The sequence below is a fragment of the Malaya genurostris genome, chromosome 3, assembly GCF_030247185.1.
Source record: "Malaya genurostris strain Urasoe2022 chromosome 3, Malgen_1.1, whole genome shotgun sequence".
In the NCBI taxonomy this organism is placed as follows: domain Eukaryota; kingdom Metazoa; phylum Arthropoda; class Insecta; order Diptera; family Culicidae; genus Malaya; species Malaya genurostris.
The window spans coordinates 61,479,426-61,503,742 of NC_080572.1; the positions used below are offsets into that span (position 1 = coordinate 61,479,426).

Here is a 24,317-nt window from a genome sequence, read left to right on the forward strand (position 1 = left end):
TAGGAGAAGGTTGCGAATTGATAACTTGTGTCTTACTTTTCGTATTTTCGTTTTACGAAAAGTTATTTTCACATGGTTCCCAAAGGAAAGTTCTACATTGGGAATATTTTCTTTTGGCAATTCAACTTCCCTTTGTTTTCGTATCTCCTTCCCCCGGTAGAGAGAAAAAACCAAATAGGGGTGCCACAATGTGGACAAATACATTTTTCGCAACTTATTTCACATTAATTTAATCATTTGCAGATTTGTTAGTGCAAGCATTAAATAACTAAATAATTGGAATTATACCGACTTATAGGTGAAGATTTTTAGATATCTTCACTTATAATTTGGAAAAACTTACCGCACTTCAAAACATAATAAATTGCATGGCTTTTTTAAACAAAAAATAATTTAAACAAATGTTTAAATATTTATGTGGCTCAATCGCTTACAAAAAGTTAGTAAGAAATTTTGTTGGTCGAAACGCGTATTTACTAAAATCATTAACTGTGTTCAACTCTCGCCAAAAGTAACTTTTTGAAACATTTATTGTTTTTGTTTTACTTCTTGTGTGAGAGAAAAAAAACATTCGAGGTCAAACAGTTTATTTACGACTCACACTCTTCCATTTTTTCAGGTCTGCGAACAACCAGTAGTCGTTGGGAGCCAAATCTGGCGAATACGGTGAGCGTGGGAGCAATTCGAATTTCAATTCATGTAGTTTAGCCATTGTTTTGATTGACTGACATGGTGCTTTGTCTAGATGAAACAAAATTTTGGCATTAAAAATGCCTTACTCTTCACTATATTGGGCCGGGTGTCAATTAAAATTTTCAAAAATAGTCGCGTAACCTTTTTGTGTCATAATTTTGAACGTTAATAACTCGGTCATTTGTTGATGGATTGTTATAATTTAACAACCAATCGATTCGGAAACTTTCAACTTAAACATGTATGACGACGTCGTTTCAGTATTTCAATAGTATACCATTGAAAAAATTGTTGGAATCGACCTATGTTTTCATCCACCAATCCCTGTTGTACAAAATGACGTCAACTTCTTGTTCGGCATAGGAGGCTTTGGGTCATGCATAAAAAACACCGTATCGTTATGCGTAGTATGAAGAGAAATCTATAAATATAGGCTGCACAATATTTCTTTGCCTAGTTGATGTTTGACTGTGAATGAAACAAGTAGCTCGTCCTGTGAGCTGATGACTGGATTGTAAATGCTTTCACTTGCTGGATTGTCGCTTTTGCATTACTTGTTGGTGAAATTTCCTGTTGTCTGTGCAACACCGTATTCGCCTGAGTATCTTATATATCATCTAGCTATTGAAGAACCGAATCAGCGTGGTTACCGATTCTTTTGAAATATCCCATGTATTTAGCAAATTTTTGGTCGATTTTGCCATTAAAAATGCCTTACACTTCGCTTCCCGAGGCTGGGGTCAATTTAAAACATGCAAAACTAATCGCGTATCATTTTTCTGTCATAATTTTGAATGCTTATAACTCAGTCATTTGTTGATGGATTTATATAACTCAACAAACAATCGATTCGGAAACATTTAACTTAAGCTTATGAGACAACGTCGTTTGAATATTTCAATTGCATACCATTGAAAAATTGGTTTGAATTGAGTATTTTATTTTGGTTCTCTGGTAACTATCAGGCCAATTTAGAATTATCGGCGAAAGATTTTTCGGATCTAATTTGCAGCGTTTGTTCCTCGATGATTTGTTAATGGATTTTCCTCATTTAAATGATTCCAAAGCTTCAATATTGTAAGCTTAAAAATGCTTTAATTTGTCAACGGATCGGTTTGCATACTTAAATCTCCATTCCCATACGAACAAAACCCTAGAAACGTTCCATTTTTAATGTTTTTGTGCTCGGTCGTGTCTTGAATTTTTTTTCCTTGCCATATGTGGTCATTTCTTTGCAATTTCAGCCTTCAAACGCTCCAATAATGCTATATAATATTCACTGTTAATGGTACATCCTTTCTCAAGATAGTCGATAAATATCACACCACGCACATCCCAAAGTACAGAGGCCATAACCATTTCAGCCGATTGTTGTGCTTTCGGGCGCTTTGGCCGAGGTTCACCAGTTGCTGTCCACTCAGCTGACGATCGTTTTGATTCCGAAGTGAAATGATGAATCCATGTTTCATCCATTGTCACATATCGACGCAAAAGTACCGGTTTGTTACGTTCAAACATGACCAAACACTGCTCAGAAGCATAAACACGTTCTCGTTTTTGGTCAACAGTGAGCAAATGGGGCACCCACTTTGAACAGAGCTTTCTCATAGTCATATGCTCATGCAATATAAAACCAACACGTTCTTTTGATATCTTTACGATGTCAGCTAACTCACGCAACTTTACTTTTCGATCATTCAAAACGATTTTATATTTTCTGGTGTTATCGCATCATTTGGACGTCCACTGCGTTCTGCATCATCGGTGTCTCTACGACCACGTTTGAAGTCAGAAAACCAACGTTTTATTGGTGTTCTGATGGAGTGCAGTCTCCATAACACTTGTCAAGCTATTGCTTCGCTTGGACGATATTTTTCCCATCAAGAAGCAGTGTAAAATTAAAACACGAAATTGTTTGTGATCTATTGTTCTGAAAATAACAAAAGTAGCGTGACTCTTAACACAATAACTCACAAACTAATGAATAGAATATGATGAAATTTAAAGATTAGTATTACCCGAAAAAAGAGTGACTGCAATAAAACTAGCGCCATCTATGTGTTAGGCTCGGGACTCTCCAACCAATGTGTTAGCTTGGGTATCCCGGATACCAGTAAACACAAATAACGGGTGTAAAATCGTATTTTATGAGCACCGAAAATTCTTATAGCTTCCTGTCTGCAATCTGAAAGCTCATCTGTTATAATTCAGCTTTCTGAATGCACGTTAGCCATATATAACCATTATCTAGGAAAAGCCGCATGTTTTGCAAAACCAACCCTAGGTCAGTCTCGAACAGTGCTGTCATACCTGTGAATGAACTATTGAATCCAATTCAAATATCGAAACTCTAAGCGAACGCAAACAGATCACCATATTTAGCCTGTTGTTTGGTGAGATACGTATAAAAGGCTATCCGCATTAGGCCTTTAAAGTGTACACTTCCGGCGACTCGAATAGCGTTTAAACTTTAATAGTTTCCATACGAAGCTCAACATTTTTTGTTTTCATAAATTGATACGCAATGTCGCGTTCGATATTAACAAGTAGGTATGATACGGTTTGTTTCCGATATTCGCTTCTCAGTTATGGAAATGACATTTAAGTAAGAGGTAGAGATCCGTTCAAATTTTGTTTGTGTATCGCAAAAATCTATACTACTCGTTCGCAAAGTAGTCGAACTTGATGAATTTGACCAAATGTTACTAATGTAAAAAAAGTATTAGGAATGAAAGTCGGATGTCGCCAACTCTAATTTTTCAGCCAAGAAGTATCGTCTACGATCGTATCAAAAATCGAGCAGATCTGCCGACTTACAAAAATGTCTGGACTCTGAATCGTGCCGTAAGGCTATCTAGTCGGTCGTTCGCTCAAGAAACTGATAAAATTTGAGTACAGGGTGATGAAATCTGTATCGATACTTCCATATTTTAAACTGCTTCTTGCCCAGAAATTTTTTTCGATTACTGAAAGAGAGATTTGAGCTGTCGAAGTTCACAAAAAAAATATTTCGAGCAATCGCTTACAATGGCGACATTTAAATCTAGACTGAAATCTCCTTTTCTAAAGCAGTGCAAACGTATTTTATTTATGCTCTATGGTAGTTGAATATAGAAATAATGATTTATTGCTTAATTCAAAATTGTGATTGTTACTGGAAGATGGATTGAGTCAAAGTGTGCATGAATAATCAGTTTACTACAAACGTGACTCCAATCCGTTAGAACCAGATCAATTGTAGGAGTATTTCTCACAGAAGAGAAACACGTTGGACTATTTGGAAATAAAACGGAAAAATAATTTACTTCTGCCTTTGGATTTTGCGAACCGTTCGACATCCTTTCGAGTAAAGTCTTTCGGAGGTCGGGAAAAGTGCATTTTGACCCCTGAAAATTGTTCAACGTCCTTTCAGGGTTGCAGAACGATATGTTATATTTGTTTTGTGCAATCTTCCTACGTTACCCACTATATATCCAATTCTCATTCTTTAATTCTCATCGAGAGAATCACGAAAAGCTATGGCAAAATACCTGAGCTAATTTGTATTGATTCCTGTAATACTCGAAATTTTTTGTTTGTGGATAAATAAAACAAATGTTTCATTCAATAATAGACTAGAATTTCAGGAAGAGGATACGAATCCAGTGTAAAAGTTAGAAGAGAGTGCGAATTTAAAGTAGTTTTACATAATTTTTCGAATAAAATTCCCAGTTAGAGGTGCATAAATGGATCGATTCACATTGAATTCTTCTAATTCCGAACAAGCGGTATCCTAGATTCGCTATCAGAATCATTATACATAACTTTTGCGTGAAATTGAATAAAAAACAATACTCTCAGCACCAATATGATTGCCAAACGTTACATGATCGAATACCGACATCTTGTGGGACTCGATGTTTTCTCTGTTACCCTCACAGCACGACATTCAAACCAGAACCACACCTGAACGGGAAACTGTGTCGAAATAAACTGGAAATTCAAACTAAACCAAAGGAGGGAAATGACATTGGACGGGGTTTCCACGATACATTTTTTTTCGCACCACCAGTGCCGTTGGATTCCTCGGAATAAATATAGGTGTTCTCTTCGTCGGTCCATGAAATCACATCTACGAAATCCGCAACGAACGAGGGAATGAGACACTTCAAAATGGCCGAGTTACCGAGTATCACGTGCTCTTTGTTAACATCCGCTTCGTAGTACTGCTGCACGACTGTTGCGACAGAGGAGACAATTCGAGCAAGTGGAGAAAAAAAAGTAGACGAAAATGTTAATCCAAATCAACAAACACACACACACGTACAGAGGCGATGTCAAACTCGAACAAGCAATCGTGGAAAATTAACTACCAATGCTAGAAAACGTTTATACCAAACAGCAAAGAGATGAAGACGACCGCTGAAAAGTTAGTAAAAGTGATTAGTTCGACGGATACGAAACATTCTGTATTAGTTCTTTACTGGAATTCGGTGCTGGTGATTGTTTCCGCACATGACGAATCGTGCCTGAACTCCCAGTCATGAGATATAATCCGTCACTCCCGTTTACATCGAACAAACGTGCGCCGGTGATCCATTTTGATGGATCACGCTCTCGTCACACTTGTTATCTTCATCTATGTCGATTATTCCTCTGGTAGATTTGTAGAAACAGCATGGATTCACTCTTCTTCTTTTTCTATTCAACAAACCGTTTTCCGTCACATTCATATTCTCATTCTACTCGATGTACCCTTGGCAGAATGTAATAGCCTAGAAGATGCTGCATTTTTTCTTGTTAGAAGCAATTCACGTTGCAATAATCATTATATCCGCTGCTTTTATTCGTGATGTACATTTTTCACATGTGATTATTCCGATTAGATTTTGGCACTTTTATTTTATCAACCCAAACACTCGATCGATGTAATGATCACCGGCAATCGAATTTCTTATATATCACTCACCAACGCACACATCCTTAGTTGTTTTCATTCCTTTTCTTTTGCTACTGCATGCACCTTTTTTTTCTTCTGCCCTAGTAATTTTTTATATTTCGTTTAAACACATTTTCTTCTCTGCATTATGCACTTCAATACCACACAAATGCTTTCTTTCTTTTCACAACCTTCAACAGCCTAGATGAGTATGTTTTTTAATCCTCCCACGGCACAGATGTTTCGTATCACGTATCATAAATTCAGACAAGGCAAAACTACCTGCCGCAAATCCTTAACTTACCAGCCCTGACATTGACATCCCGCGAAATGATCGATCCAAACTGATTCTTGGCCATACATGCGTAGACTTGGGCGTGCACGTCCTGTCGATAATCTTCGGCCCGGAATGGGGGAAAGACCAAATTTCCGTTCGGCAGAATCTGTCGCAGACCGGGTACCTCACCGACCGCCGTTCCATCCGAACGGATCCAGATCATTTCCGGCGGTGGGTTTCCGGTCGCGCTGCATTCTACCACGGCTCCAGTCGAGTTTGAAAAGTCGATCCTATTCGTGGGTTCCTTTAGAAATACGGGACCTTTCGAGTCGTCCACTTTGGAGGCAGCTTCCACGGCTGTTTTCGTTGTTATTTTTGAAAAAGAAAACAGAAAGTCGAATGGTTGTAGTTGATTCGAACATTTTTTGGTCAACAAGAATGCCAACAAACATTGCATTTGTTGGTATCCTATAAACAATCTGTTCATTTACTCCAACACACAGGGAAATGAAGCGAACCGAACCACCAGGCATACGTTCGAATCAACTTACCATTTAAGCAATTGAAGCCACTTAGCAAAACCATACACACTAGTGCGAACATTGTCGCCGCACGGCAAAGGGTCATCGCGAACCGGGCCCGGTGTGTTCTTCACCCGGGATTTTATTCGTTCAATTAACTTATCAAGACCTCTACGACACAGTAAACTACTTCAACCGCCAGATACACAATCAGAAGAAAGTTCTCCTCTGACAAGTTCTACTACCCCTTTGGGGGTAATGCACAAGAAATGATGTTTCCTTCGTTGAAAAACGCTTGTTAGATTATTCCATTCGGTATCTACGGCAAGGTATACGCGGGTGCGCGATACGCGACGCTCCTATTACCGACACTAGAGCAAGGGGGAAAAAGGAGACGTTCTCCCTTTATCCTTGTGACAGATAAGGGTGCTACTGTGAGCCACCCCCAATCGGATTGGGGTGATTCTGATGCCTGTAAATACAATAAAAACACTAGAATTAGTCATCTTCTCATATCTATCAACAATTCAAAACATTGAAACGGCATCAGAGCTCTAGTTAGTGCTTGAATTTTCACTGGAAACCCTGTTTCTAGTTTATTGATCGAAAAAGAAAAATTTTCACTCCCTGTCTCAGGAAAAATTTTCATCCTTCGCACACACGCCATTAAACGAGGTCCGATGAAAAAATGCTTTTTCCTCTGGAAATCTTACCTTCTGCCTGTCCGATCACTTAAGTTAACACTTTTTTAAACTTTACTCGACGAAATTGGCAGCGAAGGCCAAGTTCTGCACTATTTTGCACCGGAAATTTTCACTCGAAACGCGACGTACAAATTTACGCTTCCGACCACTTCGACTGCTCCAGCATCTATTTACTCGCAAACGCCAAGGAAACAACCCAGCGATTGACAGAAGCGTGTTTAATAACTGTGCATGTGTTGGTGTGTATGCGCTAGACTGGAGGGGGACTGGACACCACAGTGAAGCAACGGGCGTTGAATTAGTCGCTGCAACATTTGTATTTCGTGTCAGGGATGTATCTCTCTAAGTACATATCGGAATGCAACATATTATTTTTATCACTATTGTTACCCTGAATTTTTCAAAAAAGGCATCCCGAATAAAAAATATTGTAGAAAAACAATACGATTAGCTGTTACAAAACCCTCCACAATTTTGCTTTGACCATTGAAAAATATTTTAATGAATTGTTATACACTATTCAATTAATTGTGAACATGCTTTTTACAATCGAATGTATAGGTTGTTAAGTATCGTAACAATTCAAATCATACAAATTTTTCATGCATGTTTTCTTGTAAAACAATTAAATGTACAGTTTGCATATCGTTTGAAACACCACGTGTACAATAAATTCATCTGTGGAATCTAAGAAACAATATATTGAATCGTTGGAAATGAAAAAAATCTTGTCAAGATACAATAAAATGTATTGTAACCAATAGATCTAAATGTGAATTAATTGTTTATGTTGTAAAATTAATGGTATATTTTTTTACGGGATACCATAAATGCATTCAGTTAATGCGGAATTAGTGTTATTAGTATCGGAGTGCTTGAAAAAACGTATTAAAATCAGAATATCAAGCAGCTCTTTGGTTTATACATTCAAATTGGATTTCACTGCTGGGTTATCAATTGTGGCTTTCAACTGTTGGGTTATCTATTGTGGTAGAATGCGACGGAATCGCTGCAGAATAGCGAAACAAACACACCAGCAACCTTTACAGCATTATTATATCAAGCGTTAGAGCGAATAGAGAAATGAATCGTCTGGTGGATTAAAGGCAACTACAGATTTAAAAGGTAATATTCACAGCGAATTATTTGTTTGTTTACTAAAAGCAGTATCTATCAAAGACGACTGAATTTTTAGAGTAGACGATTCACCACTTTTTGTTTATTTTTATAGTTAACTTTGATTATGTGTCGAGTAAAGCACGAGGTTTTGAAGACAAAGACTTCGATTAATACAAAGTATCAATATATAATTATTCTGGTTATAAAAATAATGTTATTTAACGGTCAATTTAAAATAAATATTTTATTGGTTTGTGGTCTTCAAGGGGTTGAACCGATGCAAATGACAGTTCCGCTATCTTTGCGGTATTTTGTCGCATCGCAATCATTATTGACCGCCAGTGAAAATTACAATACTTCACGCAATGAAATTCGATCGTCCCACGACAAAAGGGCCCAACTGCAAATGACAGTTTCTCTTTGTTAACTTCTTCTTTCACGATTTAACGAACTGATTTTATATTTGACGCTTTATTCTTCGCAAAACTTTCAAGGTAAAACTACAAGCTTTCGATTTATAGAGAATTTGCAATAATAGCTCCATAATAATCAAAAGAGAAAGTAAACAAAGAGAGGCTCTCATTTGCAGCTAGGCCCTTGTGTCGTGGGACTATCGAATTGAACTTGTTTATGTTGTGGGGCTAAAGGATGAAAAGAAACACAAACAATTAATTCAAATGATTTGCGTAACAGATATTGTAATTTTATCGAGGATAATATTGAGAAATTAGTCGGTGAAGAAGTATTTTAGAGGATGCGTTTTAGAAATTATGATTGGCGGTGTCCACTGTATCTCAGCGCAGATATATCAGAAGTCAAGAAATGAAACATAGTTGTAGCAAATACAAATTATAATACGGAATGCACAGACGAATTTTCGTGGACACGTTTTGCGATACACGGTACTCTATCAAGTTACGCTGTCAGAGTGACAGTGTACCTTTATGAAATTTCTTTTTTTTCTTCTATTTATTATTCTCGTAATATATTTCATTTCAGCAGTTAAGGTTTTCCTTGCAAACGAAATTTATTTGCAAGGTATATTAAATAGTTAGGTATTTAATCAAGCGAACATTCAACACCTTATATCACAGACTAACAGACATGACAGTATGAGTAAATTCTTATAAAAATAATTTTTCGTTATGCACTAGTTCCACCTATATTGTACTGCGCGAACTATTTACTATCTGTACACCCCTTGTGTTATGTACAAGTTTTTTTTACTAGTTGATTTCCCCTCGTTTGTCAACACCGATCAGCTGCTTGCAGGGATGCCTGATTTCATCAAAATATTTGAAAATGAATCGTCACAATAAATTATTGGATAACGTTGATAATATATTTAACTTTTTCGCGATGTTGGAAGGTGACCATTAATTTGACTCAACGTTGTTCATCTAGACTATTTTTATTGTGTTGGTAGTTTTCACCCGAAATTAAGTGGCGGCAGACCAGAAGCAAGTAAATATTGTAACAAAACGGGTTCCATTTTGTATTGCGTTGGAGGATGAGAAGTAGGCACAATTATGTATATAGTTTTGGCAATATGTATTAAATCTGTATCCTGCATGAAATTCGCATGGACGTATACAAATCAATACATTACAGGTAATTCTGTATGAATGGCAATTCTGTTGGTAAATGAAAAAAATAAACAAAGTCTAGATGACAGACAGGATGTTTTTGATAGGGTAACGTGGCGCCATCATGACACAGGTGAGTACTGGGAAAGTACTCCCAAATAAAGGAATATTCGAAATGACCGTTAAAATGATTGAAGAATCTAATTTGAGTGTCCTGTCTGTTAGTCTGTGCTTATATTGCCCGTTCCTGAACAGAAAAGGTAGAAAAATAATTTATTCAGGAAGGAACATTAAACCGACGACACGACCAGGCACTTTGAAGGAAAATCGGATTAAAAAGTGTCCGTGAACGATTTACCGTCAGTTACCATAAAAATAGTGACCCCTTGTTGATAATAAAAATAAAATTCTCAAGCAACACTGTTCTGGTTGCGACAAATAGTTACCAAGGTACCCTAGAAATATAAATAAACAAATAAATTGAGAAAGTTCGTCTGAATTCGAATATCGCTAGATTGCTTCTGGGAAGTTTTAAAGATTATTTAAGATATTTTTCTTAACAGATTTATAATTTCAGTTTGACCAGACGGTGGGTAACAATATATGCTTTGGAAAAACCTACAAGCTTTGGTTAATTTGGTTTTAAATCTGAGTCTCCAGGAATTTGTACGAAATCTAACTGTGTGTATACCAGATTTCGCTGTGGAGCTCTACATGAACTATGAATGCGAACTGTACTATCAATATACTCGAAAATTTTACGAAGTTACCATTCAATTGTTTCCTGATAAGAAATGGAGACATGATATGTTGAATGTAATGCCGTGCGATGGCGTTTTTGGAATCAAGAATGATTTCGCCTCAAGCTGACAGGGTCTGCCTAAGTCGTCTTAATCGTTTTAATTTTTCGTCCTATTTTTATCACACAAGTTTTTAGTAATATTTTGTCGGATCGTTAACCATATTCGATAGTATCAATTTCGAGTGTCGTGATTTCAATGGCTGAATTCGGATGGCTTTAACATTTTTTTATTTCCATTGCTTTTCTGTTTATTCGAACCGAGTTTTCGATTATTCGATGGAAATTGTCCAGTGGTACGAATTGAGACGCTCTTACTTGTTCAACAGAATTGATGGAACCCCCCCCCCCCCCCTCCCAAATCCATCCATAAAATTTTTTTCAAGAGTAGAATTCGTCAAGCTAATTAATCCCCTTTGGAGCTTTTCCTATTTTGAAGGCCGTCCATTTCATTAAATTTTTGGGCATAGGCGCATAAGCAGACGATGTTGAAGCCTTTTTAACAAAAATCGTTAGATGTGATATTTGCATTCGTTTTCTTACTTTGCGACATACGATAAAACCGTGGAGTATTTCATCATTTACACTCATTGATTCGTTTTGTTCGATTCACAATTTTTAATTGAACAACAAACGTAACCAAGGAAATCGTTATTCTAAAATCAACAGTTTATCAATCTGAGTTGCCAGTTCCAAACATATTTACCAAGATCTCATTTTGACATTACGAGTTACTGAGGGGTAGTTGAATGTACGATACAGTTTTAAAAGCGAGTGGCAGGTCGTGTCGTCGATTAAACTCTTGAAGATTACTATGGTAAAAATTCAGGAAAAAATTGGATTCTATGCAATAGAGCGCATGAAGAATTTTAAGAGAAGTTACAAAGTATCTGGCGGTCGAATTTGAAGTGGACGTTGCATATGAAATACTTATTTAATTCTAATGGTAGCCAAAAGAGAACATGGATGAAATTATAAATTGAAATTCTTATTGTTTCAGTTCTAAATTGTTAGTGACTTTTATTACATGTTTGGATTTATATCCTTGAAATTGAATATTTTTAGCTACTCAACCTAAACTAACCTAACCTAACTCTAGCTAAAAAGCGCTCTAATAATGGCATGTACAGAAGTTGAACATTTAGTTTTGAATTTATTGTGTGTGTTTTCAAATTTCTGCTCGATTGTTTCTTGTTTAGCAATTGTATGTACATAAGAAGTAGATTCAGAATCATTTTGAAAAATTTGTTTTGAGCGACTTGGAACTTATTTTTATGACATTTTGCGTAATTTTTCCAAATTGGAACTGCATACTCAATTACTAGATATACTATTTGCCTATAATCAGCTAGTTTGTTTTGAGGATAACAAAAGTGATTACCACAAAATATTTTTATATTGGCAATTTAATACAAAACTAATTTTACCTGACATGCGTGGAGTATCGTGATGTCAGATCTCAACTAATGAATTCCTTGTGTACCCAAGGTAGACTATGCAATGTCCCAGTTCGCGACATTCTTGCTTGTCGTGACCTTCATTACATGAAACTTCTTTATCATTTCATTAAGTCAATTGGAGTTCCAATTTGAATTATTTTATGTTAGACTGTTTTCTCTTCCATGAGTTCAACCAATAGCCAACTATATGATATTGAATAAAAGTGATGAACTGATGCAAACAAATCTGAAATAGTTATAAGATCATGTACAAAATAAATATATTTTATTGAATGTAATTTATAATAGCAATCGCTTGATAAAAACAGTGTTTAGATTAACTATTAAATACCAACAAACTAATATGATATTCGAAATAATTTAGGATTAAAGTACTATGTATTGTGGATGCCACGGCGAAGAAAAACTTATGTATATTGCATATGAAATAAACGTATTTATGGGAAAAAAATTACCTGACGTGCCTTCTAAGTTTCATTGTTTGAACCTTTCTTAGGAAGACGATTGAATTTTGCATGGGCTTTTATGGGGAACTCATATAATTTCAATTACATTGTCGAATTTTAGGATCTGCTACTAGAACTGTTCATTTGAAAATGTAAGTAAAATAATTTTCTTTTATTTCATGTAATCATTATTGATTTTATAAGATGATATGTGGACAAATATCACCATCCGGAATTTGTTTCGGTTCGATTGAGGCAAAGACATCATATTAACAAGATATCCAGCTCTCACATTCCCCGAACAAATAATTGGTAACATCCTTTTTGATTCCTTTTTGATTCCTCACACTAAAATAAATTTTGAACAAATGACGTTTTAAATAAGTTATAAATGATTTTACAAGTGGAAATTGTAGTTCCCTTGTATTTTGACAGATAAACTTGCAATCAGCATCCTCGCACACGTACGCCTCTAGCTGTGGAACACGACGTTAGATTGTCCATAATTCGAACTGTAATAGCAATTTTATTTAATAATAGTGTTCGTTTCCAACATTTCGACCGTCCCACGACAAAAGGGCCTAACTGCAAATGACAGTTTCTCTTTGTTTACTTTTTCTTTCACGATTTACCGAACAGATTTTATATATGACGCTTCACTCTTCGCAAAACTTTCAAGGTAAAACTACAAGCTTTCGATTTATATTGGAAACTTTAGAGAATTTGCAATAATGGCTTCGTAAAAATCTAAAGAGGAAGTAAACAAAGAGAGGCTCTCATTTGCAGTGAGGCCCTTTTGTCGTGGGACTATCGATTTTTTTTCAAGTTGGTGAGTGATACATGCATTCTTTTTATTTTGATACATTTATTCCAAAAGTCTTCTTCCTGGTGCAACATTTCGATAGTCTCACGACAAAAGGGCCTAACTGCAAATGTCAGTTTCTCTTTGTTTACATTTCCTTTCACGATTTACCGGATTGTTTTTAAATTCGACGCCTTACACTTCGCAAAACTCTAAAGTTAAAACCAGCTTTGGTTTTATATTGAAAACTTTCGAGAAATTGCACTGATGGTTCCGTAATAATCAAAAGAGAAAGTTGGCAAAAATAGGTTCTCATTTGCAGTTAGGCCCTTTTGTCGTGGGACTATCGACTTGACATTTTCATTTTGTTCATTCTTCTCTCTAAAAACATCGCATTGGAAATCAAACCGAAAAGTTGTCAAAATATTTGCACAAACGAGTTTCAAACTTTTCAAATGGTAAGTTTTCGATGGTTTTCGCTTTATTATTTTATATGGAACTGTGTTTCCTGCAGATTCAATCACTATGGACATTGCGTTGAAGGTGGTGGTACGGATTGTACCACCGGAAAAACAAGTTACTGCGTTCGCGGAGCAGCAACAGTTGTACTCGGTACAACCAACAACAATATCCTCCGAAAACCAAATAATATACGAGGAGGAACACCAGAGGCAGCTCAAAGATAGTACTAATAAATCGTCGTCGGTGCTGGTTTCGTCTCGTGGTAGTGAAAGATCGTTCTGCTTTTCGCATGTCTATCGTCGAGATGAAGATCTGCGAAGCATTTATGCGGAGTCAATTGCGGGTATCACGGAAACTGTGCTGGAAGGGTACGATTTCTCCGTAGTTTCGTATGGAGCTAAGAATAGTGGAAAAAGCTACACACTATACGGGAATACGGCTAACGAAGGAGTTGTACTATGCTTCGTTCAGGATCTATTTTGCCAACTGAACAGGCACCCCGATCGAATGTATTCGATTGGTGTGGCCTGGACGGAGATCACCAGCGATGGGGACGTAGTGGATGTGCTAGGAGCGGCTTTGATGCAGTGTTTCACAATCGAAGAGATTTACAATTTACTCAGTCTTGGGTTGCACAATAAGAACCGGGAGAATCACAATATTTTAAGTTTAATACTAGAACAGCAGTGGACCTCTCTGAACGGGATGAATCAACACCGACAATCGACCATTAGTTTTTGTGATCTAACCGGGACCGAACGAGAGATGGTGGACGGAAAAAATGTGCTCAAGGATTCTGGCTTGAGGAAGCTGGAAGATATCGTTTACAAGCGTAGTGATGATTACAATGAGTCCATTCTGACGGCTTTTCTGAAAGACTCGTTTGGAGGACGAGCTCAAACTTTGATACTGTTGTGCATAAAAGATTCCGAATTAGAACATAGTACTGAAATTTTAGAATTCGGAGAAAAGGCTCAGGAGATTGTGAATCATGTTGTTATGAACACGTTTTCCGACAATAATGTCCCGTTCGTCGCTCTGAATGAAGATATTCACTCGGCCATACCGCAGACTAATTATGATGGGTTGTATTTTGCTTCTCAGCAGTGGGCCAAATTGCTGAAAAATGCCGAAAGCCTTTTTAATAAGCTGTTCGGTGCCTGTGAATTATCACCACAGGAGCGTAGTCAAATTGAGGAATGGCTTTATTTGAAAGCGGAATGTGATGAATGTTTCAGTTCGACTGACATGAGTATTACGACCGGAAACCCGCCGACTAGGGTTTGTCTTGGGCCAATCGAAGAAATCGACGAGGTGGATGACACTTTACAGAACAGTGACAAAGTTAACATTAGCGGACAATGTAATTCAGATAACGAGAGCGACTCGGATGTGTGTACTCACCTGACGGATGTGACCGATCGCATTCAGGGTTACATGAAAACTTTTCAACTCAAAACTAACAATTTAATCAACGAAAAGTACAAGGAGTTTTTTCAAGCTCATCCAAAAATGGTAGACGATATGAACGAGGAAATTCGTCAACAGGAGAAAAACAAACAGTCGGCTGGAAGTGTAGCGGCTCACCACAATCCGGGACGAAGAAAATCCATTTATGACGTCGATCCTATCAGCAGCAACGAGCTATCGTTGATGTCTCAACTGCGAAGCAACTCTACCACGTCCCTGGCGCCGGTTCCGGTGATCAACAGCAAACGGCTGGACACCTTAAATAATAATCTACGCATCACGATGGTTAGCATCGAATCGCTGCGGGTTCAGATTGAAGAAATTCGACGCACAATCGCTCTGAAGCAAAAGTACATTTCCGATCTGATTGAAAACAGTGAAACACGTTCTGTGGCCAAATCGCGCTTCAACAAAAAGAAACGCAACTTGGAAGACGAGTATGAAAAGGCCAAAAAACAGTTGGCCAAAGCCGTAGTCAATGGAGTAGACAAAAAAGAGATCAATCATCTGAAAAGTAAAACTTCGCAGCTAGAGCAACGGATGAAAGACCTCGAGTCAATCCGGTACATCGCTGGTGAATCGGGCCAGAAGAAGAAAAAGTTACAACAATCCATCAAGGACTCACAGAAGCAGGTGGAAATTTTGCAAAAGATGCTCAAGAAAGAATTAGATAAAAAAGAAGCCATCGAAAAGGAAGCCGAGATTGTCAAACGAGAGAAATCATCCAAAACCAGTGCCATTCAGGAGATTAGCGAGAGCAAGAGCAAGATTAAGAAAATGAACGATAGAATTTCCCAGATTGAGCATGTTCTGAAGGAGAAATCGAGCAACTTGAAGAAGTACGTGAACAAAAAAGACACAGAGAAGGATTCACTACGGCAGGAGATAAAAAATTTGCGAATTACCAGAGATCTCCAGCTGGAACAACGGTGCAATTTGGAAAAGAAAATCCGCGAAGAGGAAATGCCATCGTTTGACGAGGAGCGCAAGTTGGTGGAATGTGAGGAGGCAATCGAAGCAATTGATGCTACGATCGAGCTTAAAAACGAACAGATTTGTGGTCGGAAAAGCATCGATACCGATGAAAGTTTGCAACGGGAACGCGGAGAACAAATGCTGATGGCACGGCTGAACAAACTGTCTTCGGATGAGATGAGAACGTTGCTCTATAAATATTTCCAGAAAGTAGTAGATCTCAAAGGTACTAGTCGGAAGGTGGAAATGCAGTTCATAGCTCTCGAGCGGGAGCGAGATGCCTGGAAATGGAAGGAAAAAATTTTGACCAATCACATTCGTCAAGAGCGACTGGAAAAGGAACGGTCCATTATTGCGATGCAGAAGCAGCATGAAACAAAAGTGAATCTAATGTTGCGTCATTTTGCAGCAGACACATCTGCCTCCATGACGAGTTCCGTGCCGGAAAATGCACTGTATCCATATTCTCCCAACGGAGACTTTGCCATGATACCGGGATCCAGTCGGTATCATCATCATCACCATCATCATCATCTCACTCTAGATTCGGACAGCGAATCCATGTCGCATCACAACCCGCACAGCAAACACCTGACACATTTCAAAACGGGAAACGTAGCAGCCACGGCAGCCGCAACCGTTCAGCCACTGGTGGAAAAAGACCGCAAGAACAAACTCCTCTCCAAATTACAGGTTTTTACGCGCTATCATGGCGGAGCTGGTAGTAGCACCGAGAAACGTAAAATGTTTCAATCGGATATTCCTCAACAAAACCTGAAACAGTTGCAGATCTCAGCCCGCCCCTCGCTCACCAAAGTGACGCGGGAAAAAAATAAGATTATAATTCAAAGCGATGGTGGGAAGTGACAGGGCATTTCATGTTTCGGGAAGAGTACAAGAACCGGCATCTTTGCAATTGTATCCAGAATGTCAATCTGCAAAGACTCTGATGTATCTCATGAAGACAGTTTTGTTCGCCCGAGAGGCATAATAGTGAGTGCAACCGGGAAGCACACATTTCATATACTCTGATTTAGATCTGTGACGTTATACAATCCAGCAAAATTAGTTATTTAAATATCATGTAAACGTGAATTGCATTTAATAAATGTGTACTCATATTATCTATGATTTTGTTTCCAATGGTTGATCCACGAGCTGACATAAAGTCTATATACACTATTTATTTACCTAACAGCCATGGTTCTGGGGTGTCCTTCACTGTATCAAGCATAGATGAAAACATGAAAATTGGTACACCGCTCGCGCTCCGCTAGCACACCTCTAGTGTTGGGAATCGAAATTCTTGGACAGTGGTTTGTTTACATCAGTTCGTTTTTTTATTTGCTGGTGTGTCAACTTGACAGGGCTAGGAGAGCCGGTGAAACATGTTAAGTCCAGGTGGGTAATTTTTCGTACCAGGGAGAACGCCAACTATTTTGAAGTATTATTTAGTCGATTTTTAAATATTATTTTGTTTCGATATAACTTTGCATGAGATGCTTAAGTTCGAAGCTTGAAGCGTTTTCGATATTTTGTTGTAAAACAAAATTGCGCATTTAAGGGTTAAATACAATATCAAACTACAAAATTTCTGCCAATATTTGTTTGGAATATTAAGTCAGCAGTCTTTTAGGTTGTGTTTGCAAATTTTCGAAATTATTTCTTTGAGAATTTTGGTTACCCTGATCGTTTAGTTGGATGGGGTTGATGGTGAAAGATGTCTCGCATGAATCGAAAGCAATGTCTTGGTAGGGTAACAGAGGCATTTTGGCCCACTTTAGGATTGATTTTATTTTGGCCCACTTTGTAAAAATATCCACCAAATGTTGTAATATATTTGAAAAACTCTTCCGCAATAGGTAATTTAATGTGATAAGCTTCAAATTAATGCAACATGGGTTACTTAACATCGATAAAATCCGAGAAAACCGATAAAGTTTTTGAGGTGGGCCGAAATATATGAAGTGGCCAAAATATCTCTGTTACCCTATTACATTCCTTCTGTGGAATTTGGTTTTTCTGTTTCAACAGACTTCGCAGCCGATTCTTAGCATACAGAATCATTTCATGGCTACTGAAACTATGAATCATTCCAGGTCGAACATATGACAACTGGTTTATAAGACCAGCGCCGTATGCATTGAACCGCAAACCCGGGCGAATCGAACTTCGCACAAAACAAATCCAGCCGCTGATGTGCATAGCACATTGTTAAAAAAAAGTCCCGGAACCGACTGAGATGACGTTTGTAATGTCAAACTATCATCATTGTTTAGAAGACAAGTGTTTTCAAGTCAATCGCACCACAAACACTAAACTTACCGACATATAAGTGACGTTACTTTTTGATTAGCGGCCCTTAAGCAGCCCTTACACGTGACAATATTATTGTCAATCCAAAGTATTGTCAATACCGTCAATCCAATTGACTTGGTAACTTGAGTCCGCATTTTTCGAACAAATCAAGCGTTTGAAGCTTCAAATATTGCAACGGAACATTGAAACATTGAGAGGAGAGTTCATTGCACATATTTGATAGTTTCTTCTCTGGAGAGAAAGTATTGTCGGATTGATGAGCAGTTTTGATTTTTTGACAATATTTTCGTCAATCCAATGAAGTTTCCATTACACGATCAAAAGTATTGTCAATACTCCTTGTATTGACAATAATATTGTCTCGTGTAAGGGCTGCTTTACACGAGACAATATTATTGTCAATACAACGAGTATTGACAATACTTTTGATCGTGTAGTGGAAACTTTATTGGATTGACGAAAATATTGTCAAAAAATCAAAACTGCCCATCAATCCGACAATACTTTCTCTCCAGAGAGAAACTGTTAAATATGTGCAATGGCCTCTTCTCTCAATATTTTAAAATTCATTTGCAATATTTAACGCGGAAAACGCTTGAATTTTTCGAAAAACTCGGACTCAAGTTATCAAGCCAATTGGATTGATGGTATTGACAATACTTTGGATTGACAAAAATATTGTCACGTGTAAGGGCTGCTATTTGCGAAAACTAAAAAATAACGAATTCTGTTTATTAATGTTTTATCAATCAATTGCTTCCTATAAGGAAAAACCGGGGAAGTCCAGCGATGGTTTAAGAAGTGTTACCCGCACTCAGATTAAAAACAAAGATTTGTGGTATTCTGATTTTAACGTGACCAAATTAAGCAGTCATCCGTAAAAAAAATGTGAGCAAGTTTTGATAATCGTGATGGATGAACACAAAATCAAAGTCCGGCTGAACTGAAAGTGCTTTTACGAACGTATGAGAAAACCTGGGCATGAAAAAAATCTTTTCCAAATAGGTGCCTCGTTCGCTCTCAATCTATCAAAAACAACAACGCATCAACAATCCAGAGAGCTGGTCGGCACTGTTTAGTTGCAATAAAAAGGATTTCTTGCGTTGGTATTTTACTATTTCATACATTCACTGATTTTGCAGAACTTTCGGAAGAGGAATAAACACGACTCAACTGGTTAACGTTTAACATCAAAGTGAAATCTATTTAACGATTGTTCATTTCATCTTCTAACTTCATTTTCCTTAGTTGGTAACACTGGAGGTTGATAAATATATCGACCATGATTCACTAAATAAGGTGAATACATTTCAACTCTTCCTTTTTTAGAGGAATTTGCTTATAATTAAGAAAAATAACCTTATTTTACTATTTACAAATACAATTTGAATTCTTTTTAAAGGAAAATTATTTAACATTTCGAACAGATTAGTAATCTGAGTAAATCAATAAGTTCACATATCATAGATATAATCAGGATCTCTAAGTTGTTTTCGAAAGCGCTTAGCGCGCTTCGCATAGCTACCTGACAAGTTCGCCATGGCAGCTTTTCGTTTTCTTCCGACCTTCGCCGGATCATGTTCTGGAAATCCCCGGAACACGTTTTCGTCTGAACCGCTTTCGGTCCCGTTATAATACTTCTCCTGCTCCAAACCATCGGATTTGTCGACAAACGAACTAGGAGCCATCAGAATGTTCGGTCTTGCTTCGAGGTCCCGATCCTTATAACGTCTAACTTGATTTCGATGCGCCATGAGGGCCACGTTTCCAAGAAGTACCTGGAATGTATTCAACGAAAATTGTTTTAAGAATGTGGTTTTTACCCATCTGTTTGGCAAGTGATGATGGTGGTTTTTATACCAAACGGTATCACCCTCCATCAGATCACTTAAGTCATCATTCGGACATGACTTCTTATTGTTTTGTTTTGGAAAATTTTCCAATCGATCATCATTTAGGATTTCAGGAATAAATATATGTTTTTTATAATTATTTTTGGGATTCAATAAGTCAAGCATAGTTTTTGGTTTGTAATTAAATATATGTTCTGTGGGAAATCGCCCTTCACTTGTCATATTATAATTCCTATAATTTATTAAAAATAAATTAATCTGATCCTCCAAATCAACATTGGCCAATTCCGGCTCTAATAAAAACTTTTTTAAAACTTCTTTTGTTGTCCTTACAAGTCTCTCGGCCTGTCCGTTACTTGAAGGGTTATATGGTGGACTTTTCAACACCTTAATTCCTTGCCTTTCCAAAAAGTTTGTAAATGAATAAGAATTGAATGGAGGACCCCCGTCAGAAACCAGAACATCTGGTAAGCCAAATCTAGCAAAGTAAGCTACCAATTTCTTCACCACCTTTGCACAATCCGTGCCTTTTCTCATCCATTCTACCTCCAACCACTTTGAGAATGAATCAACAATCAATAGAAAAGTGTGGTGAGAAAAATGAAAAAAATCGATATGAATTCGACTAAAAGGTCTTGTAGTAGGTGTCCAATGAGACAAAACCTTTGTCCTTGGCACTACTATCATGCTACTACAAACTTCGCATGTTGTAACATAATTTTTTATATCTTTGTTTATCCCAAACCAGTAAACTTGTTTTCTTGCCAACTGTTTCATTTTAACCATTCCGGCGTGATTGGCATGTAAAAGTTTAAGTATCCCGCTTTTCATTTTATGTGGAATCACCACTCTATTTTGATACAATACGCATCCGTCAATTATCTCCAAATCATTCTGATTGGCATAAACGTCTAAAAAGCGTTTGTCTAACTTTTTCGGCCAACCATCACGCATAAAAGTCATAATCTGTTTTAAGAAAATGTCGTCATTTGACTCTTTGGCAATAATAACAAAGTCAATTGGGAATTCATTGCTAAAATTTATGCTTCTTATAAAATTTTGATCTAAATCTACGGGAACCGACTGCTCTAATGGGAATCGCGAACAGAAATCCGCATTACCCATTTTTGCAGAAGGCCTGTACTGGATTTCGAAGTCATAAATTGATAATTCAAGAATATACCTTTGAAGTCTTGTTACAAATATTGAATTTTTGCCTTCTTTGCCGAAGATTCCTATCAATGGCTTGTGATCAGTGTAAGCGATGAACTTTTGCCCATAAAGGTATTTGTGGAATTTTTTTATTGTACAAACTAAAGCCAAAGCCTCTAAATGAAGAATTGGATATCGCTTTTGCGCGTCATTTAACGTAAAAGAAGTAAAACAAATTGGCTTTTCTGTGCCATCTATCACATGTGCAATAACACCACCCAGACCATAGCCTGAGGCATCGGTCACGACCACAATTTCTTTCCTGGGATCATAAAACTCTAGTATGTTCGCTGATATCAAGGATTGCTTACTATCTTGAAATGCCTTTTCGCAATTTTTATCCCAAACGAATTTTACATCTTTTCTCAACAAATTGTAAAGATAAAACAACTTAGAAGACATATGAGAAACAAACTTATTGTAATAGTTGATTAATCCCAAATAGGATTTCAACTCGTTCTCATTTTTAGGTACTTTGGCATTCTGAATAGTTGATATTTTATCTGTACTAGGTAATAACCCATTTTCGCTTATTATATGTCCCAAATAATTCAATTGCGAAACAAAAAATTTGCATTTATCTAAGTTTACCTTTATATTTGCCTTTGCAAGTCTATTCAATACTATGTCCAGTTTATCACGACAATCGTTCAGGTCTTTACCTGCAATCAAAACGTCGTCGAGATAACAATAAACTCCATCAATTCCATTCAAAATTTGGTCCATAACTTGTTGAAATATTGAGGCACTAGAAGAAGCATCCTGTGGTAAACGGTTGTACGTAAATAAACCTTTAATTGTATTTATGACCATGAATCTCTTAGACCGTTCTGTCAAGGCCAATTGCGTATATGCGCCTTGCAAGTCAAGTGAACAAAAAACCTTGCAGTTTGCCAATTTAGCAAATAAATCATTAGCAGAGGGTAAAGGATAAGTATTCGGAATCAAAACTTTGTTTACCGAAACTTTACAATCAATTACAAGTCTAATCTGGTCATCTTTTTTTATAACTACTATCACAGGTGATGCCCATTCGCTGGTCTTTACCGGCGTTATCACATTCTCTTTCTCTAATTTATTTAAGTAATTTAAAACTTTCTCCCTTAATCTGAAGGGTACGTCGTAAGCTTTTTTAAATATTGGGATTTCCTTCTTAAGAATCAATTCCGCTTCAAAACCTTTAATCGGAGTCGTAAAATCCTTCCTAAACACTTCAGAATACTTAGTTTTGATTTCATCTATAAAAATATCACCATTGGGTGTACTCATGTTGTTAATATGTTCATTTATAATCAATTTGTTCGAAAATGCTTGCCTCCATCGAGGAAAGAAAATATCTAACCAGTTTCTACCAAATAATGGCAAGAAACGGTAGTCTGTATCTAAAATCAAAATATTCAATTTATGCTGTAAACCATTTAGTTTCACCGAAACATTTACTTCTCCTTTTATTTTTAGTTTAGATCCATTTACTACCAAAAGATTTGTATTGCATTTCTTCAGACATTTATCAAAAAGTTTTTTATATTGCATAAAACCCATTACCGTAACTGTAGACCCACAATCTACTTCCATTTCTATAAAAATATTATCAATCAACACATCAATTAAACAGGGCTTACTTATTTCATAAGTGGACTCAACATGCATGCATTGTAAATCACCTGGGTTCCATTCGGCCCATTCTTCCTCGCTGTCCGTGTCTGTTTTATTTGTTGTCGTCATTCTATTCATCAGTGACGTCAGTTGTTTCTCTGCACTTGTTCCAGGTTTTGTCGAATCTATAAATTTTACCGCTTCCCTTTTCATATTCTTTAATTTAAAACACTTCCTTTTTATGTGTCCTTTTATTCCACAATAATCGCAGATAATGTTTGTGTAGTCTTTGTATTTGTTATTTGTTTTATTTTGTTCTTTGTATTCGTTATTTCTGTTGTAACTATAAACCTTGTTCTTGTTGTTATTGTAATTATTTCTGCTATTGTAGTCGTTTCTGTTATCGTAATTAAATGTATGTCTTGTGTTCCTATTGTATTTACTAGTGTTTGGTCTGTTGTTATTTTGTGTATGTATATCATGCCTATAATAGGGCTTATAACCAATTCGGTCATGTACAGAGCGTTTAACATAATTTATCTGATCAGGAGGGCCATATGGGCTATGAGATGAAACTGTCCCATAATCTGGGAAAAAACTGTTGACTTTCAAGGTGCGGGCATTGTCTTTTGCCATACACCACGTTGTTATAAACCTGTCCATCGACTCCAAGGTTAACTTCTCTTCATTTAATAGCAACTGTTTGAGATTCTCATCTCGCAAACCGGCTAGGATTCTGTCTTGAATCGCTAAGTTTTTAAATTCACCGAAACCGCAGAACTCCGCCTGCAGTTTTACTGCTTGTACGAAGTCCTCGGCCGATTCATCCGGTTGCTGTACGCGATGACTAAACCGAAAGCGTTGAACCAAGTCAGGTTCAGTTTTGTCTAGCTTTTGCTTTAACTTGCCAATTATATCAGCATAAGTTGCTGCTATAAGAGCATCTTTGGTGTAAATCATTTTCAATTGAGAATAAACAAAAGGTCCACACAGATTCATAAAGTGTGACTTTCGCTTTGCATCAGCCACCTCATTTGCTTCGAAAGTAAACGCCAATCTATCGGCCCAATCCCCGAAGGAGGTACCCTTACGGTATGGCTCGATA

At 37.1% G+C, this 24,317-nt stretch overlaps 2 protein-coding genes across 51 annotated transcripts in view; one reads left to right on the top strand and one right to left on the bottom strand.

The window, feature by feature from the left end:
* LOC131436005 (cell adhesion molecule Dscam2) overlaps positions 1 to 7,282 on the bottom strand; it is a 148,364-nt gene extending 141,082 nt beyond the window's left edge. For 44 of the 50 annotated variants that reach the window (XM_058604380.1, XM_058604384.1, XM_058604375.1 and 41 more), the window contains exons 1-3: positions 7,123 to 7,282; positions 6,440 to 6,881; positions 5,916 to 6,245 (exon numbers count right to left, since the gene is read on the bottom strand). In XM_058604380.1, coding sequence (XP_058460363.1) covers positions 5,916 to 6,245; positions 6,440 to 6,515 — 406 coding nt within the window. In that variant the 5' untranslated portion in view covers positions 6,516 to 6,881; positions 7,123 to 7,282. Of the gene's footprint in view, positions 1 to 4,738; positions 4,910 to 5,915; positions 6,246 to 6,439; positions 6,882 to 7,122 lie in introns of all 50 variants that reach the window. The other 6 variants (XM_058604418.1, XM_058604417.1, XM_058604415.1 and 3 more) reach the window with 2 other exon arrangements.
* A 6,388-nt stretch (positions 7,283 to 13,670) lies between these two features.
* Positions 13,671 to 17,361, top strand: LOC131436737 (kinesin-like protein costa). Its single transcript, XM_058605617.1, has 2 exons — positions 13,671 to 13,783; positions 13,840 to 17,361. The coding sequence occupies exon 2, from the start codon at positions 13,851 to 13,853 to the stop codon at positions 17,097 to 17,099; it is 3,249 nt and encodes a 1,082-aa protein (XP_058461600.1). The 5' UTR covers positions 13,671 to 13,783; positions 13,840 to 13,850; the 3' UTR covers positions 17,100 to 17,361.
* Positions 17,362 to 24,317: the final 6,956 nt, after the last annotated feature.